This window comes from Salvelinus alpinus, chromosome 1 (genome assembly GCF_045679555.1).
Source record: "Salvelinus alpinus chromosome 1, SLU_Salpinus.1, whole genome shotgun sequence".
Classification (NCBI taxonomy): domain Eukaryota; kingdom Metazoa; phylum Chordata; class Actinopteri; order Salmoniformes; family Salmonidae; genus Salvelinus; species Salvelinus alpinus.
Window position 1 is genome coordinate 92,373,919 of NC_092086.1, and position 18,473 is coordinate 92,392,391.

At 43.0% G+C, this 18,473-nt stretch overlaps 1 protein-coding gene across 1 annotated transcript in view; it reads left to right on the forward strand.

The window, feature by feature from the left end:
* The first annotated feature begins 1,142 nt into the window (after positions 1-1,142).
* Positions 1,143-18,473, forward strand: part of LOC139534583 (plastin-3-like) — a 30,892-nt gene continuing 13,561 nt past the window's right edge. Inside the window, exons 1-4 of the mRNA XM_071333828.1 lie at positions 1,143-1,409; positions 10,590-10,694; positions 10,950-11,101; positions 17,115-17,244. Coding sequence (XP_071189929.1) covers positions 10,631-10,694; positions 10,950-11,101; positions 17,115-17,244 — 346 coding nt within the window. The 5' untranslated portion in view covers positions 1,143-1,409; positions 10,590-10,630. The remainder of the gene's footprint in view (positions 1,410-10,589; positions 10,695-10,949; positions 11,102-17,114; positions 17,245-18,473) is intronic.

An 18,473-nucleotide genomic window follows, 5' to 3' on the forward strand; every position in this document is an offset into this window, starting at 1 on the left:
CAATTTCTAAAGACTGTTGACATCTAGTAGAAGCCATTGGAACTGCAATTTGAGTCCTAAGTCAATGGATACTGTAATGGCATTGAATAGAAAACTACAAAACAAAAATAAATCCTACTTCCTGGATGGATTTTTCTCAGGTTTTCGCCTGCCAAATCAGTTCTGTTATACTCACAGACACTATTTTAACAGTTTTGGAAACTTTCGAGTGTTTTCTATCCAAATCTACCAATTATATGCATATCCTAGCTTATCGGCCTGAGAAACAGGCAGTTTACTTTGGGCACGCTTTTCATCCAAAATTCCAAATGCTGCCCCCTACCCTAGAGAAGTTTAAAACATGGTTCAATCAGAGCTACAGTTATCAACACTTTAAAACATGGTTCAATCAGAGCTAGTTATCGACACTTTAAAACATGGTTCAATCAGAGGTAATTATCAACACTTTAAAGAAGGGACACCTATCGACTGATACCAACTCGATGTAGTCGGAGGTACACTCTGCCAAAACTAATCACCATTGAGATGTGATATACATATTGTGGAGATGGCATTCACAGTTGTGTTTATTCCGGCAGCCCAATTCAGGGGTTTATGCATTACGGAAACAGTTTACCATTAAAGAACCAAAAAAAAGCAAACAGCGCAAAACGAGTTTGTATTGGACAAATTCAGGTAGGTCCCTCCACGTTTCGCTCCATTTGCTTCCTTTTAAAAAACGTTTTGCAACAGAATCAGAATAATGATCGAGGCTCCCGAGTGGCGCAGCGGTCTAAGGCACTGCATCTCAGTGCTAGATGCCTTACTACAGACCCTGGTTCGATTCCAAGCTGTAACACAACCGGCTGTGATTGGGAGTCCCATAGGGCGGTGCACAATTGGCCTAGAGTTTTCGGGTTTGGCCGGGGTAGGCCGTCTTTGTAAATACGAACTTGTTCTTAACTTACTTGCCTAGTTAAATAAAGGTTAAATCAAATATAAAAATGGTTATGCATCTGATTTTTTTTCCACTAGTTGGTTTTTTGACCAGTCACATCAGACCGTTTCACATCAGAGCTGATCTGATTGGTCAAAAGACCAATTAGTCTAAATAAGATCCGAATTGGGCCCACTATGGCTGCGTTTACACAGGCAGCCCAATTCTGATCTTTTGACCAATCAGCTCAGCTCTGATAAATAGCTGATGTCACAATTTATGTTGTGATTGGTCAAAAGTGGAAAAAATATCAGATTTGGGCTGCCTCTGTAAACGCAGCCTGTCATTAATTTGCTCTAAACACTTATTGGCTCGTCAGTAGGCCGAGGTTGCTAGTGCATTTCACCCGCTCACATTTCTGTGCATAGCTGGATGACGGAGGAAGTCTCTGGGATCGAGCTGGACGTTGTGCGTAATTGTGGGGGCATCTGAAGTAAGTTATTTTTTAAGAGTACAAATTAACCTTACATCATGGTTTGTTTAAACTTGTCAAAAACGTTCCCATTTTTCATCCATTAATTATACGTTTGTTTGCTTTATAATAGCATCTGTTAGCGATTCAGCTATCAACCCAAACTAGCCAGCTAACCGTTCCAAACGTTACCAGGGGAAGTTACTTTGGATGATGAGTAAATACACTAGGAAAAATTGGATTTCAATATGCCCCTCGATTCTTTTCCTACTGTATTATTGATTGTATGTTTGTTTGTTCCATGTGTAACTCTGTGTTGTATGTGTCGAACTGCTTTGCTTTATCTTGGCCAGGTCGCAGTTGCAAATGAGAACTTGTTCTCAACTAGCCTACCTGGTGAAATAAAAATATTATGGCAAGAACAGCTCAAATAAGCAAAGAGAAACAACAGTCCAAGACCATTAAGGTCAGTCAATCTGGACAATTAAGAGCTTTGAAGTTTCTTCAAGTGCAGTTGCACAAACCTTCAAGCGCTATGATGGAACTGGCTCATGAGGACAGCCACAGGAAAAGATCCAGAGTTAACTCTGCTGCGGAGGGTAAGTTCATTAGTTACCAGCCTCAGATTGCTTCAGAGTTCAAGTAACCGACACATCTCAACATCAACTGTTCAGAGGAGCCTGCGTGAATCAGGCCTTCGTGGTCGAATTTCTTAGTGTGTGTGTGTACACGTTTTTAAATTGAACCTTTATTTTACTAGTGAAGTCAGTTAAGAACAAATTCTTATTTACAATGATGGCCTACACTGGCCGCCGCCCTATGGTACTCCCAATGGCGGCCGGTTGTGACACAGCCTGAATTGCTGCAAATAAACAACTACTAAAGGACACCAATAATAAGAGACTTGCTTGGGCCAAGAAACATGAGCAATGGACATTAGACCGGTGGAAATCTGTCCTTTGGTCTGAGTCCACATTTGAGATTTTTTGTTCCAACCGCCGTGTCTTTGTGAGATGCAGAGTAGGTGAACGGATGATCTCCGCATGTGTGGTTCCCACCATAAAGCATGGAGGAGGTGTGATGTGGGGTTGCTTTGCTGGTGACACTGTCAGTGATTTATTTAAATTAAGGCACACTTAACCAGCATGGCTACCACAGCATTCTGTAGTGATGCGCCATCCCATCTGGTTTGCGCTTAGTGGGACGATAATTTGTTTTTCAACTGGACAATGACCCAAAACACACCTCCAGGCTGTGTAAGGGCTATTTGACCAATAAGGAGAGTGATGGAGTGCTGCATCAGATGACCTGGCCTCCTCAATAATCCAATCTCAACCCAATTGAGATGGTTTGGGATAAGTACGACTGCAGAGTGAAGGAAATGCATCCAACAAGTACGCAGCATATATGGGAACTCCTTCAAGACTGTTGGAAAAGCTTTCCAGGTGAAGCTGGTTGAAAGAATGCCAAGTGTGCAAAGCTGTCATCAAGGCAAAGGGTGGCTACTTTGAAGGATCTCAAATAAAATATATTTTAATTTTACACTCTTTGGGTACTACATGATTTCTTTTATTTCATAGTTTTGATGTCTTCACTAACATTCTACAATGTAGAAAATAGTAAAAATAAAAACCCTTGACTGAGCCATGGTATGACCATCGTAAAACAATTACATATGTAAGCTTAGTATCAATACAGTATAGTGGTAATATTTGATCAAGCTGAACTACAATTTGTCATGTAGGACTTTTCTAGCAGTTGAGCCCTGTCAATTGGAATTCCAACTTTGATATTTTGATATCAAAATAAAATCGTTTTGGTTGCATACACATTGCATACACATTTGCAGATGGTATCGCAGGGAAATGCTTATGTTTCTAGCGCCAACAGTGCAGTAATATCTAGCAACAAAACTAAAAGTTTCAAACACAAATTAAGATATCAGAATGCGCCAGGTCCAGAATATAAATGGTGTACAGCAGTAGTTTATATAGGATGAGCCATGACTAGACTAGTTTATGCATATTTGGAAAGTATTCAGACCCCTTGACTAAACACATTTTGTTACGTTACAGCCTTAAACTAAAATTGATTACTTTGTTTTTCTTCAGTCTACATAAACCCCATAATTACAAATCCAAAAGTTTTTATACATTTTTCAAATGTATAATAAAATATCATATTTGCATATACTCAGTACTTTCAAGCACCTTTGGCAGTGAATACTTCCTCGTCTTTGGTATTATGCTACAAGTTTTGCACACCTGTATTTAAGGATTTTCTTCTCTGCAGATCCCCTCAAGCGCTCCGGTTGGATGGGGAGCGTCACTACTCAGCTATTTTTCAGGTCTCTCCAGAGATGTTCGAGCGGGTTCAAGTCCAGGATCTGGCTGAGCTTAAGGCCATTCAGAAACTTGTCCTGAAGCCACACCTGCATTGTCTTGGATGTGTGCTTAGGGTCGTCCAGGTGGAAGCTGAACATTTGCCCCAGTCTGAGGTCCTGAGCTCTCTAGAGCAGGTTTTCATCAAGGATCTCGCTTTGCTTTGTTCATCTTTGCCACGGTCCTGACTAGTCTCCCTGTCCCTGCCACAGAAAAACATTACAGCATGATACTGCCACCACCATGTTTCCTCCAGATGTGATGCTTGGCATTCAGACCAGAGAATTTTGTTTCTCATGGTCTGAGTCCTTTAGGTGCCTTTTGGCAAGCTGTCATTTGCCTTTTACTGAGGAGTGGCTTCCGTCTGGCCACTCTACCATAAATTGCTGGAGTGCTGCAGAGATGGTTGTCCTTCTGAAAGCTTCTCCCATCTCCATAGGAACTCTAAGACCCAGAGGGTCACTGACAGTTCTAGTCACCTCCTTGACCAAGGCCCTTTGCCGATTGCGGAGTTTGGCTGGGTAGCCAGCACTAGGAAGAGTCTTGGTGGTTCTGAACTACTTCCATTTAAGAATGACGGAGGCCACTGTTCTTGTGCCTTTAATGCTGCAGAAATGTTTTGGTACCATCCGCCAGATCTGTGCCTCGACACAATCCTGTCTGAGCTCTATTGACAATTCCTTCGACATCATGGCTTGGTTTTTGCTCTGACATACACTGTCAACTGTGTGTCTTTACAAATCCTGTCCAATTGAATTTACCACAGGATGGTAAATTTCAAGTCACTTAGCAAATTGTTTGAATAATATCATGGGGTATTGTGTGTAGATTGCTGAGGATTTTTATTTAATCGATTTTACAGTAAGGGTGTAACGTAACAATGTTGAAATAGTCAAGGGATCTGAATACTTTCCTAAGTTTAACCCACTATACAGTACCTATGTAAACAGGATTTAAATTGACCTGTGTTCAATTACTTTGTGCATAGGGCAGCAGCCTCTAAGGTGCTAGGTTGAGTAACCGGGTGGTAGCCGGCTAGTGACATTGACTAAGTTCAGGGCAGGAGGCCTGTTAGTGATAGCTTTTTAATTCTGATGGCCATGGGATGGAAGCTGTTTTTCAGTCCCAGCTTTGATGCACCTGTACTATCTCCACCCAGCTACAATCTAGAAGGCTAACAGGCCGTGGCTCTGGTGACTGAGGTCCTTGATGATCTTCTTGGCCTTCCTGTGACACCGGGTGCTGTAGATGTCCTGGAGTGCAGGCAGTGTGGCCCCAGTGATGCGTTGCGCTGACAATCACCCTCTGGAGAGCCCTGCGGTTGCAGGCACTGCAGTTGCTGTACCAGGTGGTGATACAGCCCGATAGAATGATCTCGTTTGCAGATCTTTGGGGCCAAGCTGAATTTCTTCAGCCTCCTGAGGTTGAAGAGGTGCTGTTTTGCACCTTCACCAAGCTGTCAGTGTGGAGGGACCATTTTCAGGTCCTCAGTGATATGCATGCAGAGAAACTTTAAGCTTTTATAACCCTCTCTGCTGCGGCCCGTCGAAGTGATGGGGTGTGCTGTCTCCTGTAGTCCACAATCAGCTCCTTCTCTGCAAGGGCTCTCAACTCCTCCCTTTAGGCTGTCTCGTCGATTGTTTGGTAATCAGGCTTACCACTGTTAGCGAACTTGATGATTGAGTTGAAGATGTGCGTAGCCATGCAGTCATGGGTGAACAGGAAGTACAGGAGGGGTCTGAGCATACAGCCCAGGAGTGCCCCGGTGTTGATAATCAGCGCAGCGGTGTCATTGCCTACCTTCACCACCTGGGTTCGGCCCGTTAGGAAGTCTAGAGCCCAGTTACACAGGGAGGGGTTTTGACAAAGGGCCCTGAACTAAGTTGATGAACAGCATTCTCACAGGTATTCCTCTTGTCCAGGTGAGAGTGGGCAATGTGCAAATGGCGATTGCATCGTCCGTGGATCTGTTGGGGGTGGTATGCAAATTGTTGTGGGTGTCAGGTAAGGTTGAGGCGATATAATTCTTAACTAGCCTTTCAAAGTATTAACTTTTTTTAAATCCGTGATTGTCTGGAATCCGTGCCACATGCTTCTCACGTCTGAGCTGCTGAAATGCCACTCCTTAGTACAAGGACAGTCATTTTGCCTCTTTGATTGCCTTACGGAGGTCGTAGTTGGTCTGTTTCTACATGTCCATGTTCCCAGTCACATTGCCGACCTTGAATGCATTAATTCGCGCTTTCAGTTTTGCGTAAATGCTGCCCTCTATCCACAGATTTTGGTTTGGGTAATAGTCACAGTAGGAACAACATCCTCAATGCACTTCCTGATTTTAACCAAGTCGGTGTACATATCGCTACTATTCCCAGAGGCGACCTGAACATTACCCAGTCCGCTTGATCAAAACAATCTTGGAGCATAGATTCTGATTGGTCAGACCAAAGTTGAACAGTCCTTACCACGGGTGCTTCCAGATTAAGTTTCTGCATATAGGCAGGGAGGAGCAGGATGTAGGTGTGATCTGATTTGCCAAAGGGAGGGCGGGGGAGGACCTTGTAGCTAGGGCTGGGAATTGCCAGGGACCTCAAGAAATGTCACAATACTTGGTGCCTTCAAAGTATTCATACCGCTTGACTTATTCCACATTTTGTTACAGCCTGAATTCTAAATGGATAAAAAAAATAATGTTACCCATCTACACACAATACACCATAATGACAAAGGGCAAAATCGGGACCTTTCAGGTAATTGTATGTGTGGGGTACAGAGATGGGAGTCATTCAAAATCATGTTAAACACTATTGCACACAGTGAGTCCATGCAACTTATGTGACTTGTTAAGCAAATGTTTACTCCTGAAATTAAGGCTTGCCATAACAAAGGGGTTGAATGCTTATTCACTCAAGACATTTCAGCTTTAAAAAAAAAAAATGTAATTGTAAAAATGTCAAACATAATTCCACTTTCACATTGTGTGTAGGCCAGTGACGCCTCAATTGAATCTGTTTTAAAATCAGGCGGTAACACAAAGTGAAGAAAGTCAAGGGGTGTGATTACTTTCTGAATGCACTGTAGATGCTGAAATGTATCACGATATGTTGGCATGCAGAGCAATGAGAGCCATGAAAAAAACAAGTTTTGCTAAAAGTGCTGAAAACAAATTGGCTTTATATTTAAAAAGATGGAGAGCAAGCTATGAAGGGGAAAAATATAGCCAACTAATGCACAAGATATTGTGAAACAAAATGATATTCTCAAAATTAATATCGCTATGTAACTGCGTCAATGTATAGATAACTTCTTGTAGCCGTCCCAGAAGGGAGAGTAACAATGGTCAAGGATGTTCTCGTCGCGTATAGCACAGGAGATGTTGCTGGAATTTCTGGAGGGATTTCCTCATATTCCCTTGATTTTAAAATCCCCAGCTACAATAAATCCGGCCTCAGGATATGTGGTTTCCGGTTTGTACACAGTCCAATGTAGTTCCTTGAGCGCAGTCGCAGTGTCTGCTTGGGGGGAATATACACGGCAGTGACTAACCAAAAATTCTGGTCAGCATATGATTGAGGTATTCCAGTTCGGGAGAACAAAAGGACTTGAGTTTCTGTACGTTACCACAATCGCACCATGGTAGTAGGTGCCAGGCGCACCGGTTTGCGTGTGTCAAGAACAGTGATGCTGCTGGGTGTTTCATGCTCAAGTTTCCTGTGTATCAAGAATGGCCCACCACCCAAAATACATCCAGCCAGTGGGCAAAAAGGGGCCAGTGATTAAAGGGGACAAAGAAGGCTGAAACAAATTGAAGCCAGACTGTTGCTCTGCACAGTCTTTGGCTATGACTAAAGACCCCTAAAAATAATGTACAACTTGTACCTTGACCGAAATGAGGTATGCTAGCCGACGACCTTAGTTAGTACTTTCAGCAAAAAAATAACAAGTTGCAGTGGGCTGATGAACAAAAACACTGGAGAATTGGAAAAACATTGCCTAGTCTGAGTCCCTGTTCCTACTGTATCACGTGGATGGGAAGACTAGGGTATGGAGAACAACATGAGTACACACATCCATCATGCCGCGTCTCAACATTGCTTGCTGGTGACGGTATGTTTTGGGCCCCTTGATAGAAGTAGAGCAACGTTTGAATGCCATATGTGAACATTGCCAATCAGGTGCATCCCTTGGCAGCAGTGTATCCATCTGCAAACATTTTAAAAAATCAAGATAATGCCACAAGGCTAGGATTATCTAGAAAGAGTTCCACAAACATGACTGAATTCAGCTTACTTCAGTGGCCTGTCCAGTCACCAGATCAAGCCAATTAAGCATCTGTGGGATGAGATTGAATGAGCTTTTTGGAGTAGAGATCCACTATAAGGCAATTTGACACCAGTGGGAAGCATTGGAGTCAACCTGGGCCAGCATCCCTGTGGAATGCTTTCGACACCTTGTGGAATCCATGCCCTGACGAATTGACGCTGTCCTGAGGGCAAAAGGGGGTGCACTCAATATTAGGAAGGTGTTACTAATGTTTTGTACACGGTCAGAGCCATGATTCGGTAAAACAGTATGTTATCATTTGATTAGTGGGGAAATGCCCCTACATGACTTGCATAGGAAATTGCTGCTTTCTGGGGGGGGAAATATTGCCTAATAGTTGAATGAATTTAATTTCCAGTTTTGATAGTTTGAGAAACCAAAGCACCTCTTTGCCCCCTTTAGTGTATGCAATCAATGATCTTCATTCATGGTTAGTGATTACACATTCGGTCCTTTGTTCGTCCTGTTGAATATGTGCTTGTGATGCCAGAAGCTGATTGGTAGAGACGGGTCCTATTGGCGCAACCGAACTGACTGATCTTGCTTTCTTATTTATGATCATTTGGGGATAGGAAGTAGATGGGGTGGGTGCCGGAGTCCTGATGGCAAAGGTTGTTTTCAGCTGAGGAGCAAAATGGCTGAGGAGACTTTTAATCGCAGAGGGCCCTTCATGATTCAAATCAACTGTCGAACTCGTTCTGCTGGTTTGGCAGTAGAGTGGTCTGGTCACTAGAGGGTCTTTTTGTAGGTGAGGCAGAATTTGACCCTAAGCTGAGGACCATTCACAGACCCAATACCTGTATTTTGGGTACGGGGACTGTGAAAATACAGGAATCTTGACTCTGACTTTAGGTGGGCTTTAATATACTGCCCCACCCCTTTCAGCTATGAAAGGAAGCAGGCATTGTAAGTTAGTGGAATTTTGGTCTGTTTATGAAAGGGATAGGTTCCTAAGGACAACTTCTTGCATACAGTATTTTAGAGTTCACCCTGAACAGATACACGTTACTACAGATTATAAGATAAGCAAAAAAAGAAACGTCCTCTCACTGTCAACTGCATTTATTTTCAACAAACTTAACGTGTAAATATTTGTATGAACGTAACAAGATTCAACAACTGCGATAACTGAACAAGTTCCACAGACATGTGACTAACAGAAATGGAGTAATGTGTCCCTGAACAAAGGGGGGGGTCAAAATCAAAAGTAAGTCAGTATCTGGTGTGGCCACCAGCTGCATTAAGTACTGCAGTGCATCTCTTCCAGATTTGCCAGTTCTTGCTGTGAGATGTTACCCCACTTCCACCAAGGCACCTGCAACTTCCCGGACATTTCTGGGGGGGGAATGGCCCTAGCCCTCACCCTCCGATCCAACAGGTCCCAGTGTAACGCTCATTTCTTTGATAAATGCGAATCCGACCATCACCCCCGGTGAGACAAAACTGTGACTGTAAGTGAAGAGCACTTTTTGCCAGTCCTGTCTGGTCCAGCGACGGTGGATTTGTACCCATAGGCAACGTTGTTGCCGGTGATGTCTGGTGAGGACCTGCCTTACAACTGGTCTACAAGCCCTCAGTACAGTTAGATGGATCTCAGCCTATTGCGGACAGTCTGAGCACTGATGGAAGGATTGTTTGTTCTTGGTGTAACTCAGGCAGTTGTTGTTGCCATCCTGTCCCGCAGGTGGGACGTTAGGATGTACCGATCCTGTGCAGGTGTTACACGTGGTCTGCCACTGCGAGGACGATCAGCTGTCCGTCCTGTCCGTCTCCCTGTAGCGCTGTCTTAGGCGTCTCACAGTACGGACATTGCTATTTATTGCCCTGGCCACATCTGCAGTCCTCATGCCTCCTTGCAGCATACCTAAGGCACATTCACGCAGATGAGCAGAGACACTGGGCATCTTTCTTTTGGTGTTTTTCAGAGTCCGTAGAAAGGCCTCTTTAGTGTCCTAAGTTTTCATAACTGACTTTAATTGGCTACCGTCTGAAAGCTGTTAGTGTTTTAACGACCGTTCCACAGGTGCATGTTCATTAATTGTTTATGGTTCATTGAACAAGCATGGGAAACATTGTTCAAACCCTTTACAATGAAGATCTGTGAAGTTATTTGGATTTTTACGAATTATCTTTGAAATACAGGGTCCTGAAAAATACTTTTTTTGTTGCTGAGTTTATGTCCATGTTGTTGGCATCAAAGTTCTCAGGACAAGTTACAGATGGATGCAATAGCATTACTCTAACACACATTTCTGTAGTCAGTCTGCTGGATATTGTAAGAGTGGGAGGCATTTTCTCTTAACTGGGGAAGGGTTGACTGGCCCTTCAGCATTGTCTTGGGCCATTTGCTCTGTGGACCCAGGTGACAAAGTGCACAGAAGTTGGTGTGGGGCCTACACACTTTCTACTGCCTCATGAGCTGACTGGTTCTGGACTGCTATTCCCTGTCTCGCTCTAATGTACCAACCTCATTGACAGTGTTCCCTGTTTGTCTGTACAGAACCCACCTCTTGACTGACCACCTCGATCATTTTCATCAAAATGGCAGGAAAGATTAGCTCCAAAGATGAGCTGGAGGAACTGAGAGAGGCGTTTGGCAAAGTTGGTGAGTAGGCTACATCTGATTTTAGTTTTATTTTCTGCATTAGTATGGTCATTAATGAATGTTTTCATAATGTTACATTACACACCTAGGCTAATAGTCTACAGCTGCTACATTGTACAGTCCCTGACTTTTTAGTCATGTTAGCTTCTCCTTTTTTGTGTTTGGGAACCATCCCAGGGTTCCTAGAAACAAATTGTTGGATGAATTTTAGTAAAAAAATTCATGATATGATTAAACTCCTGTCTGCATTTGTAGACCTCGATGGCAATGGCTCCATCTGTGACTACGAGCTCCATGAGTTGTTCAAGGAGGCAAACCTTCCCCTGCCTGGCTACAAAGTCAGGGAGATTATCCAGAAGCTGGATCGCAACAAGGACAACGAGATCAGCTTTGACGAGTTTGTATCAGTGAGTCATGGGGGGGTGTTGAGAATTTCGCAGTAATCAATATCAGTAGTACTATTAAAATGAATGTAGTGTAGAACCAAAAACACATGAGAAGTAGAAACGAGAACACGTGTGAGTAAGGAACCTATATCTAGGTTAAATCCAGAGTGTCGATACCATATTTACAATGTGCAGGCAGGGATACTGGAGTGGTAGGGTTGTGCATGTGTTGTAAGGTGACTAGGCATCAGGATGTATGCTAAACAGAGTAGTAGTTCCACGGAGGGCTGAGTGTCAGGTTTTCGCTCCGCCCTTGTACTTAATTGATGACTTAATCACATTTAGTAAAGAACTCTCACCTGGTTGTGTAGGTCTTAAATGAAAGGGAAAACCTGCAGACACTAGGCCCTCCACTCCATGGAATAAGTTTGACACCCCTTGTGTGTAGAGCAGAGCTCTCCAACCCTGTTCCTGGAGAGCTACTGTTCTGTAGGTTTTTGCTACAACCCTAATCTAGCACACCTAATTCTAATAATTAGATACTTGATTAACTGAATCAGGTTAGTTACAACTGGGGTTGGAGTGAAAATATTCAGGAAGGTAGCTCTTCAGGAATAGGTTTGAATCGCCCTGGTGTAGTGTGCATAGACTGTGGACCATGCAGGTAGTCCATGTAGCTATTATGTTAGCTATTTAGCAGTCTTATTTCTCTCAACATTAATTTTAACTCCTAAACCTAAAATGGTCTTAACAAGTGAGGACTGGCAAAATGTCCTCACTTATCAATTTTAATTGATGACTTCTGGTACTCAGAAGTATAGTAAAATGTGTACGTACACACAGAAATTAGGTCAGAATAGCAGTGTGCCCTTTGTTTTGCCTGTGATGACATTAATTTACAGGCCTGTGCTAGTCTCCATGTTGAGTAATGACGTGACATCTTGCATCCCAAAATAAACAAATTCATAATCTCTAAGGCCATTTCTCATAGCTCAATGATGAGGAACTTTTTTTTGCTGCGGGAAATTATTATTATTATTATTTAAGCCTTTTTTTGAATGGGTTAGCATAGCCACAGTTATGTTATAACAGTATTTGTCAGACGGGGTTGTGCTATTTTTACAGTTGCTATAATGGATTACATTTAGTTTTTTTTATGGTGCGATGAACATGAACCATATCCATTAATTGAAAGCAAAATTAAATCACAACAAAGGCATAATTTATAAAGGGAAATGCATACTATTGTGGCTACTATGGGCTTCCTCAGCTTACATTGCTTATGCACTGTAGATAAACTAGGGTTGCACATTTTGGGGAATATTCAGAGGTGGAAACTTTCCATGGGAATATATGCTAATAAATATTAATACCGTTTTAAACGTAAACTCAGCAAAAAAAACATCCCTTTTTCAGTACCCTGTCTTTCAAAGACAATTCGTAAAAATCCTAATAACTTCACAGATCTTCATTGTAAAGGGTTTAAACACTGTTTTCCATGCTTGTTCAATGAACCATATTCAATTAATGAACATACACATGTGGAACGGTTGTTAAGACACTTAACAGCTTACGGTAGGCAATTAAGGTCACAGTTATGAAATCTTAGGACACTAAAGAGGCCTTTCTACTGACTCTGAAAAACACCAAAAGAAAGATGCCCAGGGTCCCTGGCTCATCTGTGTGAACGTGCCCTAGGCATGCAGCAAGGAGGACTGTAGATGTGGCCAGGGCAATACATTGCCATGTCCGTACTGGGAGATGCTTAAGACAGCGCTACAGGACAGACAGCTGATCATCCTCACAGTGGCAGACCACGTGTAACACTTGCACAGGATCGGTACATCCGAACATCACACCTGCGGGACAGGTACAGGATGGCAACAACTGCCCGAGTTACACCACGAACGCACAATCCCTCCATCAGCTGAGAGCGGCTGGACTGAGGGCTTGTAGGCCTGTTGTAAGGCAGGTCCTCACCAGACATCACCGGCAACAACTATGGGCACAAACCCACCGTCGATGGACCACACAGGACTGGCAAAAAGTGCTCTTCACTGACGAGTCACGGTTTTGTCTCACCAGGGGTGATGGTCGGATTCGCATTTATAGTCGAAGGAATGCGCGTTACACCGAGTCCTGTACTCTGGAGCGGGATCGATTTGGTGGTGGAGGGTCCGTCATGGTCTGGGGCGGTGTGTAACCGCATCATCGGACTGTGCCTGCAATGACGACAAGCTATCTCAACGCTATGCGTTACATCCTCCTCCCTCGTGCTCATCCTGACATGACCTTCCAGCATGACAATGCCACCACGCACAGAACGAGCAGTATGGCTGATTTCCTGCAAGACAGGATTGTCAATGTTCTGCCATGGCCAGCGAAGAGCCCGGAACTCCTATTGAGCACGTCTGGGACCTGTTGGCTCGGAAAAATATCTGGGAAGTTGCAGGTGCCTTGGTGGAAGAGTGGGGTAACATCTCACAGCAAGAACTGGCAAATCTGGGTCAGTCCATGAGGAGATGCACTGCAGTACTTAATGCAGCTGGTGGCCACACCAGATACTGACTGACTTTTGATTTTCAACTCTCAACCCCCCCCCCCCTTTTTTCAGGGACACATTATTCCAGTTATGTTAGTCACAAGTCTGGAACTTGTTCAGTTTCTCAGTTGTTGAATCTTATGTTCATACAAATATTTACACATGTTAAGTTTGCTGAAAATAAACGCAGTTGACAGTAAGAATTTTCTTTTTGCTGAGTTAAGCTTTTTTACATTGGATATAATTATCATATGAAGACAAACATAAACATTTTACCTTATCATAAGTAGACATAATTGCAAATGATTAAATCCTTCCAATAGAAAACCCCCATTTAGTTACTAATTGAACTTTAATTAAATTAGTTGACTCAACATGGAATGATTTCACTGAACAAGAAAGGGAATATTGAATGATCCCCAATTATCCATCGCTTCTCCCAAAAAACCTTTTCAATATGCAACTGTAAAATGTTAGTCTAGAAACTAAAGCTTTGGTGGTCTTCCTCTCAGGCTTCCATGTCTTTTCCTTGGACCTCAATATCCACCTCTTGAACATCAGACTCTTGAGGCCTCATCTTCACTGTCACTTTCCAACTTTGTTGAGGATGGCTCATTGTCAGACTCAAAAAGCCTCACATTTGCCTGGATGCCCACCAATTCTTCAACCCTCGTATTGGTCAGCCTGTGTGTGTTCCCAAACATGGACCAGTTGTGCTCTGAGGTGGCTGATTTGGAGGATGATGGAGGCAACGGGGGAAAGAGACTCAAATCCACAGTCCCTTCCACCAGGTGACTGATGAGATGTTGGCACAACTGCCATATTGCATCTCCATCCCAAAGCCCTTGCTTGGAAGTGTACTTCGCCAGACTGCCAAGAATCTTGCCCTCATCCAGCCCAAGGTGATGACACCATAGGCCTTGTTGATCTCTGCATTAAACAGGATGGTCTCTCCAGCATACTTGGGTTCCAACATGTATGCTGCGGCGCGTATGGGCTTCAGGCTGAAGTCTTCATGCTTTTTGATGTATTTTAGAACGGCAGTTTCCTCTGCTTGGCGCAACAGTGAAGTGGGCAGGGCAGTCTGGATTTCTTCTCTTACATCTGCAGGCAGAGTCTGAACGTCAATCCGTGCAATGGCTACTGCTATAGGTTTCAGGCTGCTTACCACAAAATACGCCATCCAGGAGGATCCTCTTGATGGGGCTCTATCGGCAGACTATGATATGGCCATTTCTTGGAGAGACCCCTTCCCTGCCAGGAGACTGTTCAACATGATGACAACACCACCCCAACGGGTGTTGCTGGGCAGCTTCAATGTGGTGCTCTTATTCTTCTCACTTTGCTTGGTGAGGTAGATTGCTGCTATAACTTGATGACCCTTCACATACCTAACCATTTCCTTGGCCCTCTTGTAGAGAGCATCCATTGTTTTCAGTGCCATGATGTCCTTGAGGAGCAGATTCAATGCATGAGCAGCACAGCCAATGGGTGTGGTGTGAGGGTAGGACTCCTCCACTTTAGACCAAGCCGCCTTCATGTTTGCAGCATTCTGTCACCAGTGCAAATACCTTCTGTGGTCCAAGGTCATTGACTGCCTTCAGCTCATCTGCAATGTAGAGACCGGTGTGTCTGTGCTCTTGTAGAATACTGGTTTAGGGTTGGAGATGTAGTTAATGAGTTCTTGCCCACGAACATTCGACCACCCATCGGAGATGACTGCAATACAGTCCGCTTTCTCTATGATTTGCTTGACCTTCACTTGAACTCTGCATCCAGCAAATGAGTAGATAAAGCATGTCTGGTTGGAGGGGTGTATGCTGGGTGAAGAACATTCAAATCTCTTTCAATGCACATTGCCTGTGAGCATCAGAGGTGAGCCAGTTGCATACACAGCTCGAGCAAGACATTCATCAGCATTTCTCTGACTACGTTCATCCATTGAGTCAAACTTCTGATTCCAGGAGGACCATGTGCTGTTGCTATCTAAGGTGTCTGATTCATAATTTTCACCTCGAATAGAAGTAGAGGGACTTGTCAGAAGTTGCTTGTTGTGAGCGCTGAGAGTACTTCATGCACTTGCCCAGATTCTGCATCTTTGTTACATTTTTCACACGTGATTTGGCACAGTATTTGCAAATGTACACAGCTGTTCTGTCTACATTAGCTGCAGTGAAATGTCTCCACATCAGATGGTGACCATGGCATTTTCCTGTGAAGATTAGGGGAAAAATGTGTGTAAAAATACAATTCCATGTACAGATAAATGGTGAAGCAGTTAGATTAACGAACTCCTTTGTTAGATAAATGTTTTAAAATGAAACATGTATGAAACGGGTGAATTAACACCTCAGTTAGCAGGTTCAAGCAAGCTAAAACCCACATGGTGGCAAACTAACTAGCAGAAATTGTTAACAAGTTAGAAATTTTTGAAACTCATTTTGCTGTAGGCTATTTACTAGTTAACTAAAAATCATGTAATATAAAATATATTCACCCCACCCAGTATTGTAATTCTAATTTACCATGGAGCATGTAGTCATTGGCGCAGAGTGTAGTAGTGTGGGCTCAATAGCATATCTATTAGTGTGCAAGATCTTGAGCATCAGCTGTACATGTGACGGAAGAATGCACTGTGCATGCATAGGGTTGCAATTCCATTTAATTGGGGATAGTTTAACCAAAATATGCCGCAAGACCTAGAATTGCCTTGTTTATCCCATAAAATAGGTTCACTGTTGTAAGCCAACTTTTTTTAAATTATTTTTTAAGCCTAGGAATTTTGCTTAACTTCTCATGGAAAATTTCCTTAACGCTACATGATCCGATGTTTGTGGCGTACACTTAATGTCACTCAATTCCAGGCTGAGTAGCTGGTGGTGGACTACTGAGACCAGCAGGTGTCAGGTCAGCGACTCTAGAGATGTTGGGGCCTGTGAAAACAAACGTTGATTTACTTGACTCAACTTTGGCTCCTGTATAGATTTTAGGCCATTGACAAATGTCTTTCTAACCCAGCCTACACCCCCCTCGCATCCTTATTTCCAAAAACATTTCCCCTGGCCATTCAGCATACAGTATCCCATATGTCGACTTCTTACAAAGGAGGATCAAATGTTTGGTATACAGGGGCACTTAGCTTCCTGGTAAACACTGGTGTTTTTTTACCATATGGCCTCTCCCCAGTGAGAACCTTACTGAATAGAATTGCAGCTTACAGAATTTGTTTTGACTCGTGCAACTGACTCGATGACACAATTCCTTTTTATACAGATTTCTCTTGTAGTAATCCTCATTGACTGAGCATAACGTAATCATAACTGTATTAAGAGCTTGAGGTAAGTCTTGGCTTGTGGGAGCTTAATGCTTCTACACCTGTATTGCTTATTTGGGGTTTTAGGCTGGGTTTCTGTACAGCACTTTGAGATATCAGCTGATCTAAGGGCTATATAAATAAATTTGATTTTAAATGCACTTTGCCCTCTTCTGCAGATATTCCAGGAGTTGAAGAGCAGTGACATTGCCAAAAGCTTTCGCAAGGTCATTAACAGGAAGGAGGGGATCCTGGCCATAGGGGGGACATCTACGCAGTCCAGCGAGGGAACGCAACACTCCTTCTCTGGTGAGCTGCTCACAGCATCTCCTACCACTTCTGTCATTGCATTACAGTATGTTGTATTGCGTATATGTAGGGTCTTTGCTTTAATCTAGGGGAACCTTACTCATGAGTTTAGGTAGATGCCCTGTCTCTAATTTCATAGTGTATTGATTAGTCAATTGACAATAACTGGGTTTCTGGGATGTCATAAAGATTATTCCTGTGTAGTGACAAACCATGTGTATGAAGCAGTGGATGCTCCTCAGATGAGGAAGGGGAGGTAAATTCTGGGTGAATTTCATAAAAATAGTGAATATTACAGCTATAATTCTTTGGGGATAACTATATTTTAAATATATTCATCACCAAATCATTGATTAAAACACAGTTTTGCAATGAAGGTCTACAGTAGCCTCAACAGCACTCTGTAGGGTAGCACCACGGTGTAGCTGGAGGACAGATGGTTTCCGTCCTCTGGGTATATTGACTTCAATACAAAACCTAGTAGGCTCTTGGTTCTCACCCCCTTCCATAGACTTACACAATAATTGACAACTTCTGGAGGTTGGAGGACATCCTATCATTGCTTTTGCAGCTTTAACTGACATTTTGTCCAGCCAATCAGGATCAGATAATTAATCTAGTACTAAAAGCACAAGCTACAGTCGGCAGCGCATATAATGTGGTGAGTAGTTGTCTGAGACAATAGTTGAACAGTTTTGAAAGAATAAATTTCTTCAGAAATGGAAGAGCTAGTTAGTTTAGCCTACTCAAACACTTGACTGAGGGCTCCTGTGTTAGCTAGCTGGCTATGTTATTCAACACCGGAATTTTTCCAAGGTAAGAATTTGGTTTTATTAATTTATTGCCACCGCGGCCCACCGGTGTGACTGCTAAAGTGTTTTGCTGACTGTACTGCATGATTTGTAGCGGGTTTACTAATGCGTTATATTACCAATGTTGACTGACGTTGTGTGGTGACAACTACGTAGGCTGTCTAGCTGTTATGATATTTGGTTTAAAAAGGTTTTCACCTGGTCAGACAGCTGAGGTCCACAAGCGACGGGAAAAGGTGAGGAGGAATTACAACAAGCAAAGTGATCATGCTGTTTGTGTGGCTATGAAAGTGAACTGCATTTGTATGATCAGGGGTGTATTCATTCTGCAGTTTCTGTTGAAAAGTTTCTTAAATGGAATGGAGATAAACATACCTGAATTTGTCCAATAGAAACTCGTTTTCAACTGTACTAATG